The 16,443-nt window shown below is 45.6% G+C and overlaps 1 protein-coding gene across 1 annotated transcript in view; it reads right to left on the minus strand.

Moving 5' to 3' along the window:
• TTLL5 (tubulin tyrosine ligase like 5) overlaps positions 1-16,443 on the minus strand; it is a 798,469-nt gene that overhangs the window by 627,231 nt on the left and 154,795 nt on the right. The window contains 2 exon segments of the mRNA XM_029598396.1: positions 6,947-7,031; positions 11,441-11,510. Of these exon segments, the coding sequence (XP_029454256.1) occupies positions 6,947-7,031; positions 11,441-11,510 (155 nt within the window).

Here is a 16,443-nt window from a genome sequence, read left to right on the forward strand (position 1 = left end):
GAGATTGATGCTTGGTCTCTAAGCAGGGAGTCAAAACCCCCGACGCAGGGCCAGGCTGTGGAACTGGTTGGGTCTTCTGAGGTTTGGACTGGCGAGCCTGACCTTTCTGGTACGGTCTGGCTGGGCGACTGCAAGACGGGGGGGGGGGGGGGGAGAATAATACCTACGAGCTTTATAGGTTGTCCTCTTAAGCTCCCTTCTAAACAGCTGTTTTGAAGTGGAGGGAAAATCAGAGGGCACAGACGAGAGCTGGCGTAATGTCTCGTGGTGGTCCTTGAACTGAGTGACAGTCTTTATCTCCGAAAAGATTATCACCAGTACAGGGGAGATTTGCCAATCGCTCCTGAACTTCAGGTCGTAAATCCGAAGATTTGAGCCATGCCCATCTTCTGGCACTTATACCAGCTGCAGCCACTCTAGAAGATGTGTCGAAGATATCGTACGCTGCATGGACCTCGTGCTTTCCAGCATAGAGGCCTTTTTTGAAGATGGCATTGAGTTGTTCCTGGAATTCATCTGGCAGGGAGTCTGAGAAGTCCTGGAGAAGCTTGAAAATGTTCCTCGTGTACTGCGTCATATAAAGCTTGTAAGCAGCAACACGAGAAATGAGCATGGATCCATGAAATACCCTGTGCCCCAGGACATCCAGGAATCTCTGCTCCTTCCCAGGAGGTGTGGAAGAATGAGGTCTAGGTCTTCTCGCCTTCTTCTGGGCAGACTCCACCACCACAGAATGGTACGACAACTGGGTCTTTTGGAACCCAGGAGCAGATTGAACTAAGTAGGTCGGTCTTGCGATTCACTGGGGCACTGTCCCTGGATGTTCCCAGTTGCGTTGGAGAAGGTCCAAGAGGACTTTGTGCAGAGGTATAGACATCATCTCTTTGGGGGCATCCACAAACTGGAGAACCTCAAGCATTTTGTGTCTGGAATCCTCTTCAGTCTGAAGCTTAAAAGGAATGGCCTCGGACATTTCCTTAATAAAGCTAATGAACGACAAATCCTCTGGGGGAGAACGTCTTCTCTCTTCAGGAGGAGATGGCTCAGAAGGAATATCATCAGTATCCTAGGAATCAGAGGTATCCACAGACCAGGACTGATATGGCTGGTCTCCTGCATCAGGCGGGCCTCCTGAAGGAAGGAAAAGGCCTACCCTCTATGAATCCGGTCTTGGCACAGAGGGAATCTGAGGTGGCACCGACGGCATCGGAGGAGGAACCGAGACAGGCCGATGCGGCACCGAAGAAGGGATAGGCACCGGTGATCTCAGTGGCCACTTCGGTGGAGGAACTCCTGATGGTCCTGGGACAGAATCCGGCGTCGGTGTTTCTTCATCCTCCGATGAAAGGGGGATCGGCATTGATGAGTACACCGGTGTCTTCGGAGGCACCAATGGAATCGCTCCGATGAGCGTGTCCAACCTGTCCAGTAGTGGAGCCAGCACCATGGGCATCGGGTCGGTGACTGGAACCAGAGTCTATGCCGGTACCTATGGAGGACTCCTTACAGTGCCTGGACGACTGCCTCTTGAACAATCCGGTTCAATTCCTCACGGAAGGCTGGTGCTTGGAGGACCAGTTCTGGAGTTGGAGGCTGCACTGGTGTCGCTGGAGCGTCCACCGGTGAAGGTGGAATCACGGCTCCCAGTCCCACTGGAGGTGGGGTATGCCTCGGTGACCCTTGCTTAGAGGAGGATGGCAGCTCATCCAAGCGGGGCTTTCTTCGGTGGCTCCACCGATGCTGATGCCTTAGCTGGATCGGCAGACAAAGCTTTCCAATGTCGATGCTTTTCTCGGTGCTCAGGCTGGTCCAGCACTGAGGACGTCGAGGTAGACTGCTTCGGCAGAGAACTAGGCAGCCAGGAATCGCTGGAGGCCGGTCTGTGCCGAGGCGTCGACAGAGATGGAGTCGATGACGCCGATGATTTTGAAGGGGTAGGCTGCTCAGTCTGGAACAAAAACTCCATTTTTTCTAAGTGAGCCCGGTGGTCCTTGAGCATCATTTGGGCGCAATTGATACAGTTCGCGATGTCATGGGTAACCCTCTAAGCACAGGACACATACCTGATGCGGGTCCATAATGGACATCGTCCGCGGACAGTCAGGGCACCGCCGAAAACCCGTCGCCATCAAGTTTGAAAAAAATGTAACCGCAATGTGGTCGGTGGCCATCGAGCCTAAGAAGGGGAACAGTCAGTAACCGACTGCGAAAAACGAGGTAAAGCCTTACCTTGCGTTTGCGAGCACTGATAGTCAAAAGGGGGACCCCAGATGGCATGAATTTTGATAAATTTTTGAAAAAATTCCTTGAGTAAAAATCCTGTCAGGAATAGTTGCGAGAGCTCCTCAAACCGCTTGGCTATTGCTGCACAGAAAAAAAAGTCTGAAGGGGGACCCCTGGTGGATGCAGGGTTAGGTGGCATGCTGGGCATGCTCAGTGTGCCATGTCAAAGTTCTAGAAACTTTGACAAAGTGTTCCGTGAGGGCTCCATCCTGATGATGTCACCCGTATGTGAGGATTACCATCCTGCTTGTCCTGTGAGAATCTGTTAGCTTTTTACCATATATAGAAAAATTAATGAGACGTTATATGAGAATAGATCATAAAATTACATTTATTTATTTAATATATATTTCTATACCGGACTTCACGAATGGAATTCACATCAGGCCGGTTTACATGGAACTTAGGGGATTAACAAGTGTAACCAAACAAGAAGGCCGAAACAAGCAAAGTTACATATATAACAAGGGCATTGAACTTGTAGCAGGGGAAGCACTCTCTCTCTTCGCTTTTGCTATCTTAACTTTTGTTTCACAGTTTGTTGTAACACTAATTATTTTAAGACAACCCTCTCCTTGTGCTGTCTGAGAAGGAGCCCTCGCAGATGAAACCAAAGATTTAGGGATCTCTCTCTTTACATAACCTGACTGGGGTCCTCTAGAGCCTTCTTTAGGAGCAGTTTAACATCCTGACAAACAAGAGCAAGGGGAGAGCAGCAGTAAACAGAGAAAGCTGCTGGGATGTACTCTCCCCTCTACTCCTGCTCGTGTAATGCATGTGTATCTCTAAGGAAAGTCTTCCCTCAGCACTGTGAGCTCTGCCAGTTGACAATTTGAGTTTAAGCCTGAAGCTGAGACATTCAAACTGATTTCTTCTAGTCTATGCAAACCAGATGTGCTGTTCAGGTACTTGGATGACATTGTGAACCCACAAAATCCTAATAAAATGTCAGAAACCTAAAATAAAGTACTATTTAAAGTGCTTGTATCACTTGGATGATTTCTGCATATCCAGGTCTAACCATGCAAGGATAGAGACTGATATCTTCCAGTCTTTCACTCTTGCTCCTCTTCCATCAAATCCTGCCTACACATATTTTTCACCTTTTTGATCTCTTTTCTCGTGTTCTACTTGAAACATCCCTATACATGCACCCACTCCCTTAAAACACCTGCTCCCCCATATTCCTGAGGATCCAAGATGGCTGCACGTCGCGAGTAAGAGCTGAGAGAGCTCTGCTATTAATTGCATCAGTAGCATGGGATCTTCTTAGTGTTTGGGTACTTGCCAGGTTCTTGTGGCCTGGTTTGGCCTCTGTTGGAAACAGGATGCTGGGCCTGATGGACCCATGGTCTGACCCAGCATGGCAATTTCTTATGTTCTTATGTTCTATTATCCTTTCTACCTTATGCCTCCAAAAAGGAAGGGGAAAATTAGGGTTTATCCCTCAATACCCCCACCATCTTCGGCAATGCAGCAAGAAATCATTCGGTTTCTTAACTCACCAGCTTCAGGAATCCCAGCGGTCGAGGAACCCTTGGAGCAGGGGACTGAGGGAGAAGTTCCTGCTCCGGACGAGACAACGCTGAGCCCAGATCTCAGACCAGCCCCAACACAAAGCTCAGGGCTCATGTTCCTTTCAGGCTGTTCCAGCAATTGCGGTGGCAACGGGAGTGCCGAACAGCGTGGGGACATCAAGAACCGAGCGGGAAGAAGGGGCAGTAGGGGTAAGTCCTATAGGTAATAACCTGCAATTGCTGCAAGAGATTACCCCAGAATTTAAGCCCCTAAGAAACATAGAAACATAGAAATGACCGCAGAAGAAGACCAAACAACCCATCCAGTCTGCCCAGCAAGCTTTCGCACTTTTTTTTCTCTCACATACTTATCTGTTTCTCTTGGCTCTTAGTAACCTTTTTTTATTCTATTTCCCTTCCACCCCCACCACTAATGTAGAGAGCAGTGTTGGAACTGCATCTAAGTGAAATAGCTTAATTTAGTTAGGGGTATTAACCACCGCAATAAGCAAGCTACACCCATGCTTATCTGTTTATTCAGACTGTGTAATTCAGTCCTTGTTGATTGTTGCCTGAATATAGATCCATCTTTCTTCATTCTCCCCTGTCGTTGAAGCAGAGAGCCATGCTGGCTATGCATTGAAAGTGAAGTATCAGTCCTGCTCCCCCGCCATTGAAGCAGAGGACTATGCTGGATATGCATGAAGTGTCAAACTTCCTCCCCTGCCGTTGAAGCAGAGAGCTATGCTGGCTTTGCACTGAAGTGAAATATCAGACTTGCTCCCCTGCCGTTGAAGCAGAGGGCTATGCTGAATATGCGTGAATTGTCAAATTTCCTCCCCTGCCGTTGAAGCAGAGAGCTATGCTGGATTTGCATTGAAAGTGAAGTATCAGGTATTTTTTGGTTTGAGGTAGTAACCGCCGTAACAAGCCAGCTACTCCCCTGCTTTTATGTGGTTGCAAATTCTTTTTTCCACATTTCCTCTTGCCGTTGAAGCATAGAGCAATGTTGGAGTCGCATTATTGAATAAGGATATTCATCTCCAGGTAGTAGCCATCATTCCCTCAAGCCACCCCCATGCCTCTTCTCTTCATTCACATCCTCTAGACTTTATGGATCCACAGTATTTATCCCACGCCCCTTTGAAATCCTTCACAGTTTTGGTCTTCACCACTTTCTCTGGAAGGGCGTTCCAGGCATCCACCACCCTCTCTGTGAAGAAATACTTCCTGACATTGGTTCTGCTGATTTGTTTGCAACAGAAAAGGTTTGACGTTGTCTTTGGATCATTAAAACCTTTCAAGTATCTGAAAGTCTGTATCATATCACCCCTACTCCTCTTTTCCTCCAGGGTGTACATATTTAGATTCTTCAATCTCTCCTCATAAGTCATTCGATGAAGACCCTCCACCTTTTTGGTCGCCCTTCTCTGGACCGCCTCCATCCTGTCTCTGTCCCTTCGGAGATACGGTCTCCAGAACTGAACACAGTACTCCAGGTGAGGCCTCACCAAGGACCTGTACAAGGGGATAATCACTTCCGTAAGGATTCCTGAACGCCCTGAGGTTGTTACAATGGCTGCCATATGGGACTTGATGGTGGGGGTTGCTACAACGATGAATAATCTTAACGATAAAGTTGAGTATTTGGCATCTCAAAATACTCAAAATTTTCATGAGCTTCAAAAGAAGGTTGATTTAATTTCAACACAAGTTTCGACTTTACAGGAGAAGGAACGTGAGAACTTAACATTTAAAGCTGCAGTCGTTAAAGATAGACTATTTCTTACCAGAAGAGTGGAAGCGCTTGAAAACACTACCAGACATCTAAATATAAGGATCTTAAAATTTCCTCGAATTTTGGGAGAAATCTCTTATGTTTCCTTAAAAAGATTCCTTCAAGAGGTCCTTGGTTTTGAGGAAGGGAATTTACCTGCAATTAATAAATGCAATTTCCTACCTAAAACTTCCGCAAATTCTAATAGATTAAATCTGCAGAATAATCTGATTGAAATATTAGAAAGCTCAATTCTAGAGCTGGATACAGCCACCCTTTTGTTGTCATTTAACAATTGCAGATGTGCAGAATATTATGAAAAATTACTTCAGGAAATTCCAAACTTCGTTTATGAATGGAAATGTAAAACTTTTCCCAGACCTTTCCTCCATAACACAAGAGAGGCGTAGGGGGTTTCTAGCCCTATGCCCTGAAATAATTTCTCTAGGTTATAATTTCACGCTGAAATTTCCATGTAAGTGCGTGTTAAAGAGGGGGGCAGAATTAAATGTTTTCTTTACAGTTGAACAATTGAAGGCTTTTCTTCAGGCAAAAACCCCCACTACTTTGTCTCCCATAAACTTGTAATAGAAATGTGAAGCTGGTAGATGTGCATGCTATTATCCTATGAAGATTGTTTGTTGTTTATGGTCTCTCTAAGTTTCAGATCCTTGCAATTCGTACTATATTGATTTATGGACTATAATGGAGGCTAATTTCTTTAAATTTTGATTAATATGAGCTCAATGAAAATCAATGTTCAGTCATCCATTTGTTTTTCATATTTTGCATATTAATTTTTGTAAATTTAAAAATCAATAAAGAATTAAAAAAAAAAACCAACCACCTGCTCCCCTCTCCCTTATCCACTGCTCTCATTCTCTTTCCTCCTATCCCTAACACCCTTTCCCACTGCTCATTCTCCCCTTCCTCCTAACCCCTACACCCTCTCTCCCTTACCAGCTGCTGTCATTCCCTCTTCCTCCTAGCCCTTCACACTCATCCTTTTCCTTACCCAATCTCACTTGCTCCCTTTTTCCTATCCCTTCATACTCTCTTACCCACTGCTCTTCTGTTCTCCTCCCAGGAACCCATGCACATTCCCATTTCCTTACACTTTACCTACTGCTCTCCTGACCCAGCACAGCCTGTCCCCCTTCTTCCTTATCCATTACTCCCCTGCTCTGTTCTGCCCCTTATCTTTTTCGTCCCTCAAAGTGAAACACAGATTTAATTAGACAATAATAAAGCAGATTCTCCTTACAATCTGTGACCAGCACAGAAAACGTTGATTCATGGCCCACAAGTGGCACTTTTCCAACAGCAGCAGGCACAACTCATTGTGAGACATGCAGCAAGGGATACATACCTGGACAAGCCTTCTTCATAGAGGTAGATAACAAGAGGATCATAGGAGGTTACCAACACATAGAGACGAACATCAAACTTGAATCCTACAGGAAAAGCAAGAGCAGCTGAGGAGACAGATATGGCTAGCAAGAACAGTCCAGGAGCTTTGCAGTGCACATTGCCTACAAAACATGGAGAAAGCTATGCTGCTCACCTGTAACAGGGTAAACAGCATGATAAATCAGCCACACAAGTAGGTGACATCATCCTCTGGTGCTGAAAGAGAAAAGCTCTCCCAGAGTCCATCACACAAATCTCTTCAGTCTTTATATTAAGCAAATCTTCAATACTAAAAAGGAAGTTGGGAGGGATTGTGTGGCTGATTTAGCATAGCAGACACTTCTTACAGACAAGAAGGATAACGTTAATCACACAAATGGGGACTCCCAAGCTGGCCAAAATGAAGAAACAGACCATGAAATGACAGCTGAAATTTAAATAGATTTGGCAACACAATAATAAAACAGGTGACTGCAATTACCTCAGAATTGGCTGGGTCAGTTACATTGGGACATGCTAGAGGTTAGGTTTCTAGATGCCATAAATAACTGTTTTATGGAGCAGCTAGTCCTAGATCCCACTTTACCTGGCACAGTTGTTTGTCTGTTTTTCTTTGTTTCCTCTATTGCATGTGTTTTAAAATTACGTAAGTACATACTTCTAATCCGTTTTGAAGACATACAGGCTGACTTTAAAAGCACTGCTTGCACAAAAATGCCCACATACACCACAAAATATGATTGCATGCATGCATGAGGAATAAGGGGAGAGAAAAGTGGCAGAGTACTAGAAGAACTAATACATGAGTCACTTACCTATTACCAGCAGCCTTCAGGAATCATGGCATTTAAAACAGCCATGATTCCTGAAGACTGAAAGGTAGCCAATGTGACGCCAATTTTTAAAAAGGGTTCCGGGATGATCCAGGAAACTATAGACCGGTGACAGCCTGACGTCAGTGCTGGGCAAAATGGAAAAGTCATTTAAACAAATTACTTATGGGGAAGAATCAACTCTTGTCCTACCAATTTTTTATGATTTTTTTTTTAAGGTATAAATAGATATGTAGTTAAAGGTAAGCCGGCTGATGCCCCAGAGGCACACTCTGCTTCTCCTCAGATCCTCGGAGACCAACAAGTAAATATATACGCCTTACCTTGTCTTCGGCGCTTCCCGGCTGCAACCCGGGCGGTCTCCAGCTGCGGGGGGAGAGGGTGAGTACCTTCACCGCCACGCTCGAGGAGGTGCACCCGCTGCCTCTAGGCCCCGCCCGAACTCGTCTCGCTCGGGGGCCAAGTCTACGCCGGGACTGAGGCTGCCTCTAGGCCGCGCCCGAGCCCTTCTCGCTCAGGGGCTGGGTCCCTGCCGCGAGTCGGCCACCGGACCGAGGCACTTATCTCCGAGGGACCATGGAAATCACCTCGGGAAACCAACTGGGGGAGGGACCGACTGTATCACACCGCAGGAGTGCGGGGCTCGTCGTTAGTAAGATATCGTCTAGGAATTTAGTTGCTAGGAATTTGGAAGAACGCTCAGCGAGCGTGACGGAGCGTCCAAACTGCTTTGGAGACGGAAAACTGGTAACCCACGACTCTCAAACTACATTGAAGACAACAACCTACTATTCCCATCACAATACGGATTCCGCAAGCATTAAGTACGGAAGCCTCCGCATCTCCATGACAGACTACATCATCCTGGGTCTCGACAAGGACAAGCCTTCCTTCTGATCCTACTGGACCTTTCGTCAGCTTTTGACACCGTCAATCACTCCCTACTCATCAACCAGCTAGTCTCCATAGGTATCTCAGGCACTGCACTCTCGTGGGTTCAGAACCTTCCTCAGTAATAGAGGATACAAGGTTAAGATCCAGAACAAGAATCCTCACTCTACTAAACCCCGCGTCAGTAGGAGTCCCTCAGGGCTCATCCCTGTCTCCCACCCTATTTAACATATACCTGTTACCCTTATGCCAACTTCTCACCGACCTCAATCTCAACATTTCCTCTACGCTGATGATATCCAGGTCCTGATCCCCATCAAGGAGTCCCTCGCGAAAACACTGTCTCATAGGGATACATGCCTCCAAAATATCAAACAGCTTCTCACAGCCTCAACCTGGTACTAAATTCATGCAAAACGGAACTCCTGCTCATCACACCAGAGAATAGCTCCATCACACCCACTCATCCAGCCACGCCAAAAACCACACAAGTGAGAGACCTAGGAGTTCTAATTGACAATCGCCTGAAACTTGAAAGCTACCATCAGCAAAACCACCAAAGGCCATTACAGTTTTGCTTGACGTGCTTTGCTTATGAACTTGGCCGTAGAAGCAGACCTGCTTTTTTTTCATTAATGTCTGAGCATCAGTACACTAGACTGTAAAAAATTACTGAATTGCTTCACTTCCTGTGGGGGTATATGTACCCGTGCTGACGTCAGATCCGTCTCCAACTGCTAGCACGAGCACACTATACCCACTTGTTCTGAGTTCATCTGGCTACACGCTAGGAAATGGGCCCTTGTCGCAGGAGGTTCGGCAGATGAGCTAGGCGTAGCGGGCCATCTGTCGCCAACCATACCAGGTCCGTAAACCATAGCCGCCGCAGCCACTCCGGTGCCACCAGAATTACCGAACCAGGATGGTCCTCTATGCGCCCGATCATGGGCCATGGAGGAAAGGCATACAGGAGGATTCTGGTTGGCCACTTGCAGACTAGTGTGTCTACTCCTTCTGCTCCGATTTCCTTCTTTCGGCTGAAGAACCGGTCTGTGTTGGCATTGACATGGGTCACCATGAGGTCCAGTTGGGGAACTCCCCATCGGGCACAAATGTGATTCCAACACAAGACTCTGTGGGGGTCCGTGATTGACATAGTTCAGGTACAGTCCGGACACCAACGGAACCCCGACGCCATGGCCCAAAAATTTAGCCGCGGGACTGTCGACTGCCAACAGGCCTCGAGGGCCAAACTCAACGCAAGTCGACCAAACGACGGCAAAAACTCACCGAAGTTCCGCGGACCGAAAATTTGTATAAGGGAGACCCCTGAGGGGCAAATTTTCTTCAGAATAACGAATTCCAAATTCCTGTCAGGAACATGGTTAAGAGCTCTTCTACCGCGTGGCTACTGCTGCGCGGAAAAAAGAAGACTGAAGGGAGACCCCTGCTGGCTGCAGGGTAAGTGCCGTGCTGGGCATGCCCAGTAGGGGCCAGTCAAAGTTCCTGAAACTTTGACAGAAGTTTTCCGTGGTTGGGCTCCATCCTCGATGTCACCCATTTGTGAGGACAACCATCCTGCTTGTCCTGTGAGAACTTTATGCTCCTTCGAATTGTCTCTTGTTGATTTGTTGGTTATAGTTACTGCTTGTTCGATGTAAACCGAGTTGATTTGATTTGTATCAAGAAAGTCGGTATATAAAAGCCTTAATAAATAAATTAATATCAATTGCCCAACACTTAATATTAATGTATTCACTGCTGGCAGGGGTTCCAATTGGGCCCGCCTTGGGGATATTGCTTTCTGAGATTCCCCTATGAGGAACCACAGAAAACAGGATTTTTTTAATTTGTTGTTAAGCCTTTAGACGGGACATAATTCTGCTTTCCGTGGCTCCTCCTATTTAGTCTGGCTAGGATACTAATAGGTGGAATCACAGAAAGCAGGATTTTTGGATTTTTTTTGTCTGCCCTTCAGCACTGCTCTCAGGCAGGCATTAAATTTGCAGTGTTGAAATGGGTACAGCGGCCACGCAGCAATGTTTTGCATTGGGGGTAAACGCTAATAGCCTCATCAACATGAATTTACATGTGATGACCGCTATTAGCTACGTGCTGGTTTGACCGTGCTAATCCCCTTATTGTCCAAGGGGTTTTGGACGCATGTCCAAAACGCTCATCCAAGCGCACGTAAAGCTGTGCGCTCAGTTGAGCGCACTATATTGCATCGGCCTGTATGAGCAAAAGGGAAGGGGTGAGCAAAGTATGCCTCAGAATGACCCTTGGAGTTCACTAGTCTAAGGGTTTCTCAAGCTAACTTTTGAAGTTAGCCAGACAACCCCCAGTAGTTTACATTTTTCCCTTGCTCCCAGTTAAATTTCATCCAGGCAAATCATTGCCTGGACAAAATTTACCTACACAAAAAAAGGCAGCCCTGGGAGTTCCCTTTGTCCAGGCATCTCTGACATTTCGAATTACCTGGATAACTCTTTCCAGGTAAACAGCAAGCCTAAAGTTACCTGGACAACTCTGAATCTTCAACTAGCTTGGCTTCTGCCTGAAATCCCAGACATGGCGGCAGAATATTGATCTCCATGTCTACGAGCAAGGAGCAAGTGCCATATGCAACAGGGTGAGGCTCCGTCTATGAGTAAGGAGAAAGGGCGAGCAACACATGGCTGAGGAGTAAAGGGGAAGGAAGGAACAACGTGTGACTGAGAGCAACTTACCATCTATGAGTAAGGGGTTGTTGATGTAACGAGACACGAGGATGTTCTCTTCCAGACTAATCTGGCTGGGCTGTAGAAAAGAAAGGGGGAGAAGGCATCAAAGGAGAAGCTTTGGTGTGCAAGAGGCAAAGAAGAGCACCAATAAACTGCACACACATTCTCGCAGAATCTCACACGTAACATGTACACACTCATCAGAAAACAGAGCTGCTTACCTGTAACAGCTGTTCTCCGAGGACAGCAGGATGTTAAGTCCTCACAAATGGATGATATCATCAGATGGAGCCCAATACAGGAAACATGTCAAAGTTTCTAGAACTTTGACTTGCCACAATGGGCATAAGAACATAAGAAATTGCCATGCTGGGTCAGACCAAGGGTCCATCCATCCCAGCATTCTGTTTCCAACAGAGGCCAAACCAGGCCACAAGAACCTGGCAATTACCCAAACACTAAGATCCCATGCTACTGATGCAATTAATAGCAGGGGCTATTCCCTAAGTAAACTTGATTAATAGCCGTTAATGGACCTTCTCCTTCAAGAACTTATCCAAACCTTTTCTGAACCCAGCTACACTAACTGCACTAACCACATCCTCTGGCAACAAATTCCAGAGCTTTATTGTGCGCTGAGTGAAAAATAATTTTCTACGATTAGTCTTAAATGTGCTACTTGCTAACTTCATGGAATGCCCCCTAGTCCTTCTATTATTTGAAAGTGAAAATAACCGAGTCACATCTACTCGTTCAAGACCTTTCATGATCTTAAAGACCTCTATCATATCCACCCTTAGCAGTCTCTTCTCCAAGCTGAACAACCTTAACCTCGTCAGCCTTTCCTCATAGGGGAGCTGTTCCATCCCCTTAATAATTTTGGTTGCTCTTCTCTGAACCTTCTTCCATTGCAACTATCTTTTTTGAGATGCGGCGACCAGAATTGTACACAGTATTCAAGGTGCGGTCTCACCATGGAGCGATACAGAGGCATTATGACATTTTCTGTTCTATTCATTCCCTTCCTAATAATTCCCAACATTCTGTTTGCTTTTTTGACTGCCGCAGCACACTGAGCCAACGATTTTAAAGGATTATCCACTATGATGCCTAGATCTTTTTCCTCGGTGGTAGCTCCTAATATGGAACCACATCATGTAACTACAGCAAGGGTTATTTTTCCCTATATGAAACACCTTGCACTTGTCCTCATTAAATTTCATCTGCCATTTGGATGCCCAATCTTCCAGTCTTGCAAGGTCCTCCTGTAATGTATCCCAGTCCGCTTGTGATTTAACTACTCTGAATAATTTTGTATCATCCGCAAATTTAATAACCTCACTCGTAGTATTACTTTCCAAATCATATATATATATATGATTTGGAAAGTATATACATATACAGTAAATACTATATATATATATATATATATATATATATATATATATATATATATTGAAAAGCACCGGTCCAAGTACAGATCCCCGAGGCACTCCACTGTTTACCCTTTTCCACTGAGAAAATTGGACCATTTATCCTACTCTGTTTCCTGTCTTTTAACCAGTTTGTAATCCACGAAAGGACAACGCCTCCTATCCCATGACTTTTTAGTTTTCGTAGAAGCCTCTCATGAGTGACTTTGTCAAACGCCTTCTGAAAATCCAAATACACTACATCTACCAGTTCACCTTTATCCACATGTTTATTAACTCCTTCAAAAAAAATGAAGATTTGTTAGGCAAGACTTCCCTTGGGTAAATCCATGTTGACTGTGTCCCATTAAATCATGTCTTTCTATATGCTCTCTACGATTTGTGATCTTGAGAATAGTTTCCACTATTTTTCCCGGCACTGAAGTCAGGCTCACTGGTCTATAGTTACCCGGATTGCCCCTGGAGCCTTTTTTAAATATTGGGGTTACACTGGCCACCCTCCAGTCTTCAGGTACAATGGATGATTTTAATGAAAGGTTACAAATTGTTACTAATAGATCAGAAATTTCATTTTTTAGTTCCTTCAGTAACCTAGGATGCATACCATCCGGTCCAGATAATTTGTTACTTTAGTTTGTCAATCTGGCCTACTACATCTTCCAGGTTCACAGTGATTTCGTTCAGTTCGTCTGACTCATCATCCCTGAAAACTATCTCCGGAACTGATATCTCCCCAACATCCTCATTAGTAAACACGGAAGCAAAGAATTCATTTAGTCTTTCTACAATTGCCTTATCTTCCCTAAGAGCCCCTTTAACCCCTTTGTCATCTAATGGTCCAACCAACTCCCTCACAGGTTTCTTGCTTCGGATATATTTTAAAAAGTTTTTATTATGAGTTTTTGCCTCTATGGCCAACTTCATTTCAAATTCTCTCTTCGCCTGTCTTATCAATGTTTTACACTTAACTTGACAATGCTTATGTTTTATCCTATTTTCTTCAGATGGATCCTTCTTCCCAATTTTTGAAGGATGTTTTTTTGGCTAAAATAGCCTCTTTCACCTCCACCTTTTAACCATGATGGCAATCGTTTTGCCTTCTTCTACCTTTCTTTATGTGTGGAATACATATGGACTGATCCTCTAGGATTGTATTTTTAAACAATGTCCAAGCCCGTTGAACACTTTTAACCTTTGCAGCTGCACATTTCAGTTTTTTTCTGTTTTCCTCATTTTATCAAAGTTTCCCTTTTGAAAGTTTAGTGTTAGAGCATGCCCAGCATGCCCTATACCATGCAACCACATGGGTCCCTCTTCAGTCTTATAATATAGAATTAAATATAAATCAAAAAATTGGAGAAATCCAACTCTGCAGGGTGGCGGGCAGGTTTCGTGAGGACTAACACCCTGCTCTCCTCGAAGAACACCTGTTACAGGTAAGCAACTCTGCTTTCTCCAAGGCAAGCAGGATGGTACTCATCACACATCGGTGAATTACTAGCTACAGGTTGCTCCCAACTTTAAGGGGACCAACAAACATCCAAAGCAGGTGCCAACGGGCACAACAATGATGCTGTTGGTAACAGAGGGGGAGAGAGCCTGAAAACAAACAACGGGCCCTAGGCAGGAGAGAGCTGGGTTCTACACCTCAAACAGATTCCAAAGAACAGATTGGCCAAATCTACTGTCATGTCGGCCATCCCTATCCAAGCAATAGTGAGATGTGAAAGTGTGGAGAGAACTCCACATCACAGCCTTGCAGATCTCCTCCATGGGAACTGCTCGCAAGTGGGCCACCGATCCTGCCATGACTCGGACTTAATGAGCCTTGACATGATCCCCAAGATGTAGTCTTGTCTGGGCATAACAGAAGAAGATGCAATCTGTTAGCCAATTCTATAGTGTCTGTTTGGCAACGGCAATGCCCAACCTATTTCTATCAAAAGAAACAAAAAGTTGGGTGGACTGTCTATGGGCTACTATACACTCCAGACAGAAGGCTAAGGCTCACTTGCAGTCCAAACTCTGCAGGGTTCGTTCGCCTTAGTGCAAATGGGGCCTGGGAAAAAATACTGGCAGGACGACGGACTGGTTAAGATAGAAATCAGTCACCACCTTCAGCAGGAACTTGGGGGGTGTGTATGCAAGACCACCCTATCATGATAAAACTTAGTATAATGTGGATAAGTCACTAAGACCTGGAGCTCGCTGACCCTGCATGCTGAAGTGACCACCAACAAAAATATGACCTTCCAGGTCAGGTGCTTCAGGTGACAGATGCACATCAAATCAAAAGGAACTTTCATCAGCTGAGCTCCCAAGACACAGCAGGAGGCCTTAGGGGAGGCTTCATTTGAAGCAGGCACCACATGAAACATATAACTATAGGCTGTATAGAGAAAGGCATTCCATCTACACCATGGTGGTATTTGCCAACTGCACACAGATGAACTCAACAGAGTTGGTTTTCAAGCCTGCTTCCAATAGGCGTAGAAGATAATCAAGCATTTTTTGTGTGCGGCAGGAGAACTGATCTAGAGCCTTCTGCTCACACCACACGGAAAACCTCCTCCACCTTCAGTCCTTATGACTTTCTAGAGAAAGGCTTTATAGAAGCCACCAGGACCCAACACACATCTTCCGAGAGTTCAAGCAATTGCAATATTAACCTCTCAATATCCAGACTTTGAGCGACAGGGCCTAGGAGGTTGGGATGTCTCAACCTGCCTCAATCTTGTGTGATGAGATCTAGGGAAGTCCCCAGACCAATCAGACTCCGAATGGGCAATTCCCACAGGAGTGGAAACCAGACCTGTCTTGGCCAATAAAGGGCTATAAGGATCATAGTCCCCTTGTCCTCATGAAGCTTCAAGAGAGACTTTCCTACTAAGGGAGTGAGAGGTTGTGTACAGAAGACCTTCAACCCAATGTTGGGCAAAGATATCTGAGGCTGGTTTGCCATCTGTCCTGTACAGGGAGCAGAACAGAGGCATCTTTCTGTTGCAAGGGAATGCAAAGAGATCCACATCTGAGCTCCCCAGAGGTGGAATATCCAATTCGCAACTCCCTGGGGTCCAGGGACGACTCATGGGGTCTGAAGGCATGATTCAGTCTGTCTACTAGCGCATTCTCTGTTCCGGCCAGGAAAATAGCCCTGAGCACCATCCTGGAGGACAAGGCCCATGGACCAGGGTCTGAACAGCTTCCTGGCACAGGAGGTACAACCCTGTACCTCCCTGCTTGTTAATATACCATATCAATACCTGGTTGTCAGTTTGAATCAGAAAAACTTTGGACAGCAAATCTCTAAAAGCCCATAGAACGTATCTGATCACCCGGAGCTACAGGAAATTGATTTGCCAACAGCTTTCCTGGGCAAACCAGAAACCCTGGGTGCTGAGTCAATCTACTTGAGCTCCCAGGCCAAAGGTGCCCACATCTGTGGTTAGGACAATTTGGATACGAGGACCTTGGAAAGTGATCCCCCATTCCAGATTCAAAAGTACCTACTACCAGGACAAAGAGTCCTGGAGAGGAGAGGTGATTTGAATGAGATTCTGGAGCTCTGCGTGGCCT

This window comes from Rhinatrema bivittatum, chromosome 4, assembly GCF_901001135.1.
Source record: "Rhinatrema bivittatum chromosome 4, aRhiBiv1.1, whole genome shotgun sequence".
Classification (NCBI taxonomy): domain Eukaryota; kingdom Metazoa; phylum Chordata; class Amphibia; order Gymnophiona; family Rhinatrematidae; genus Rhinatrema; species Rhinatrema bivittatum.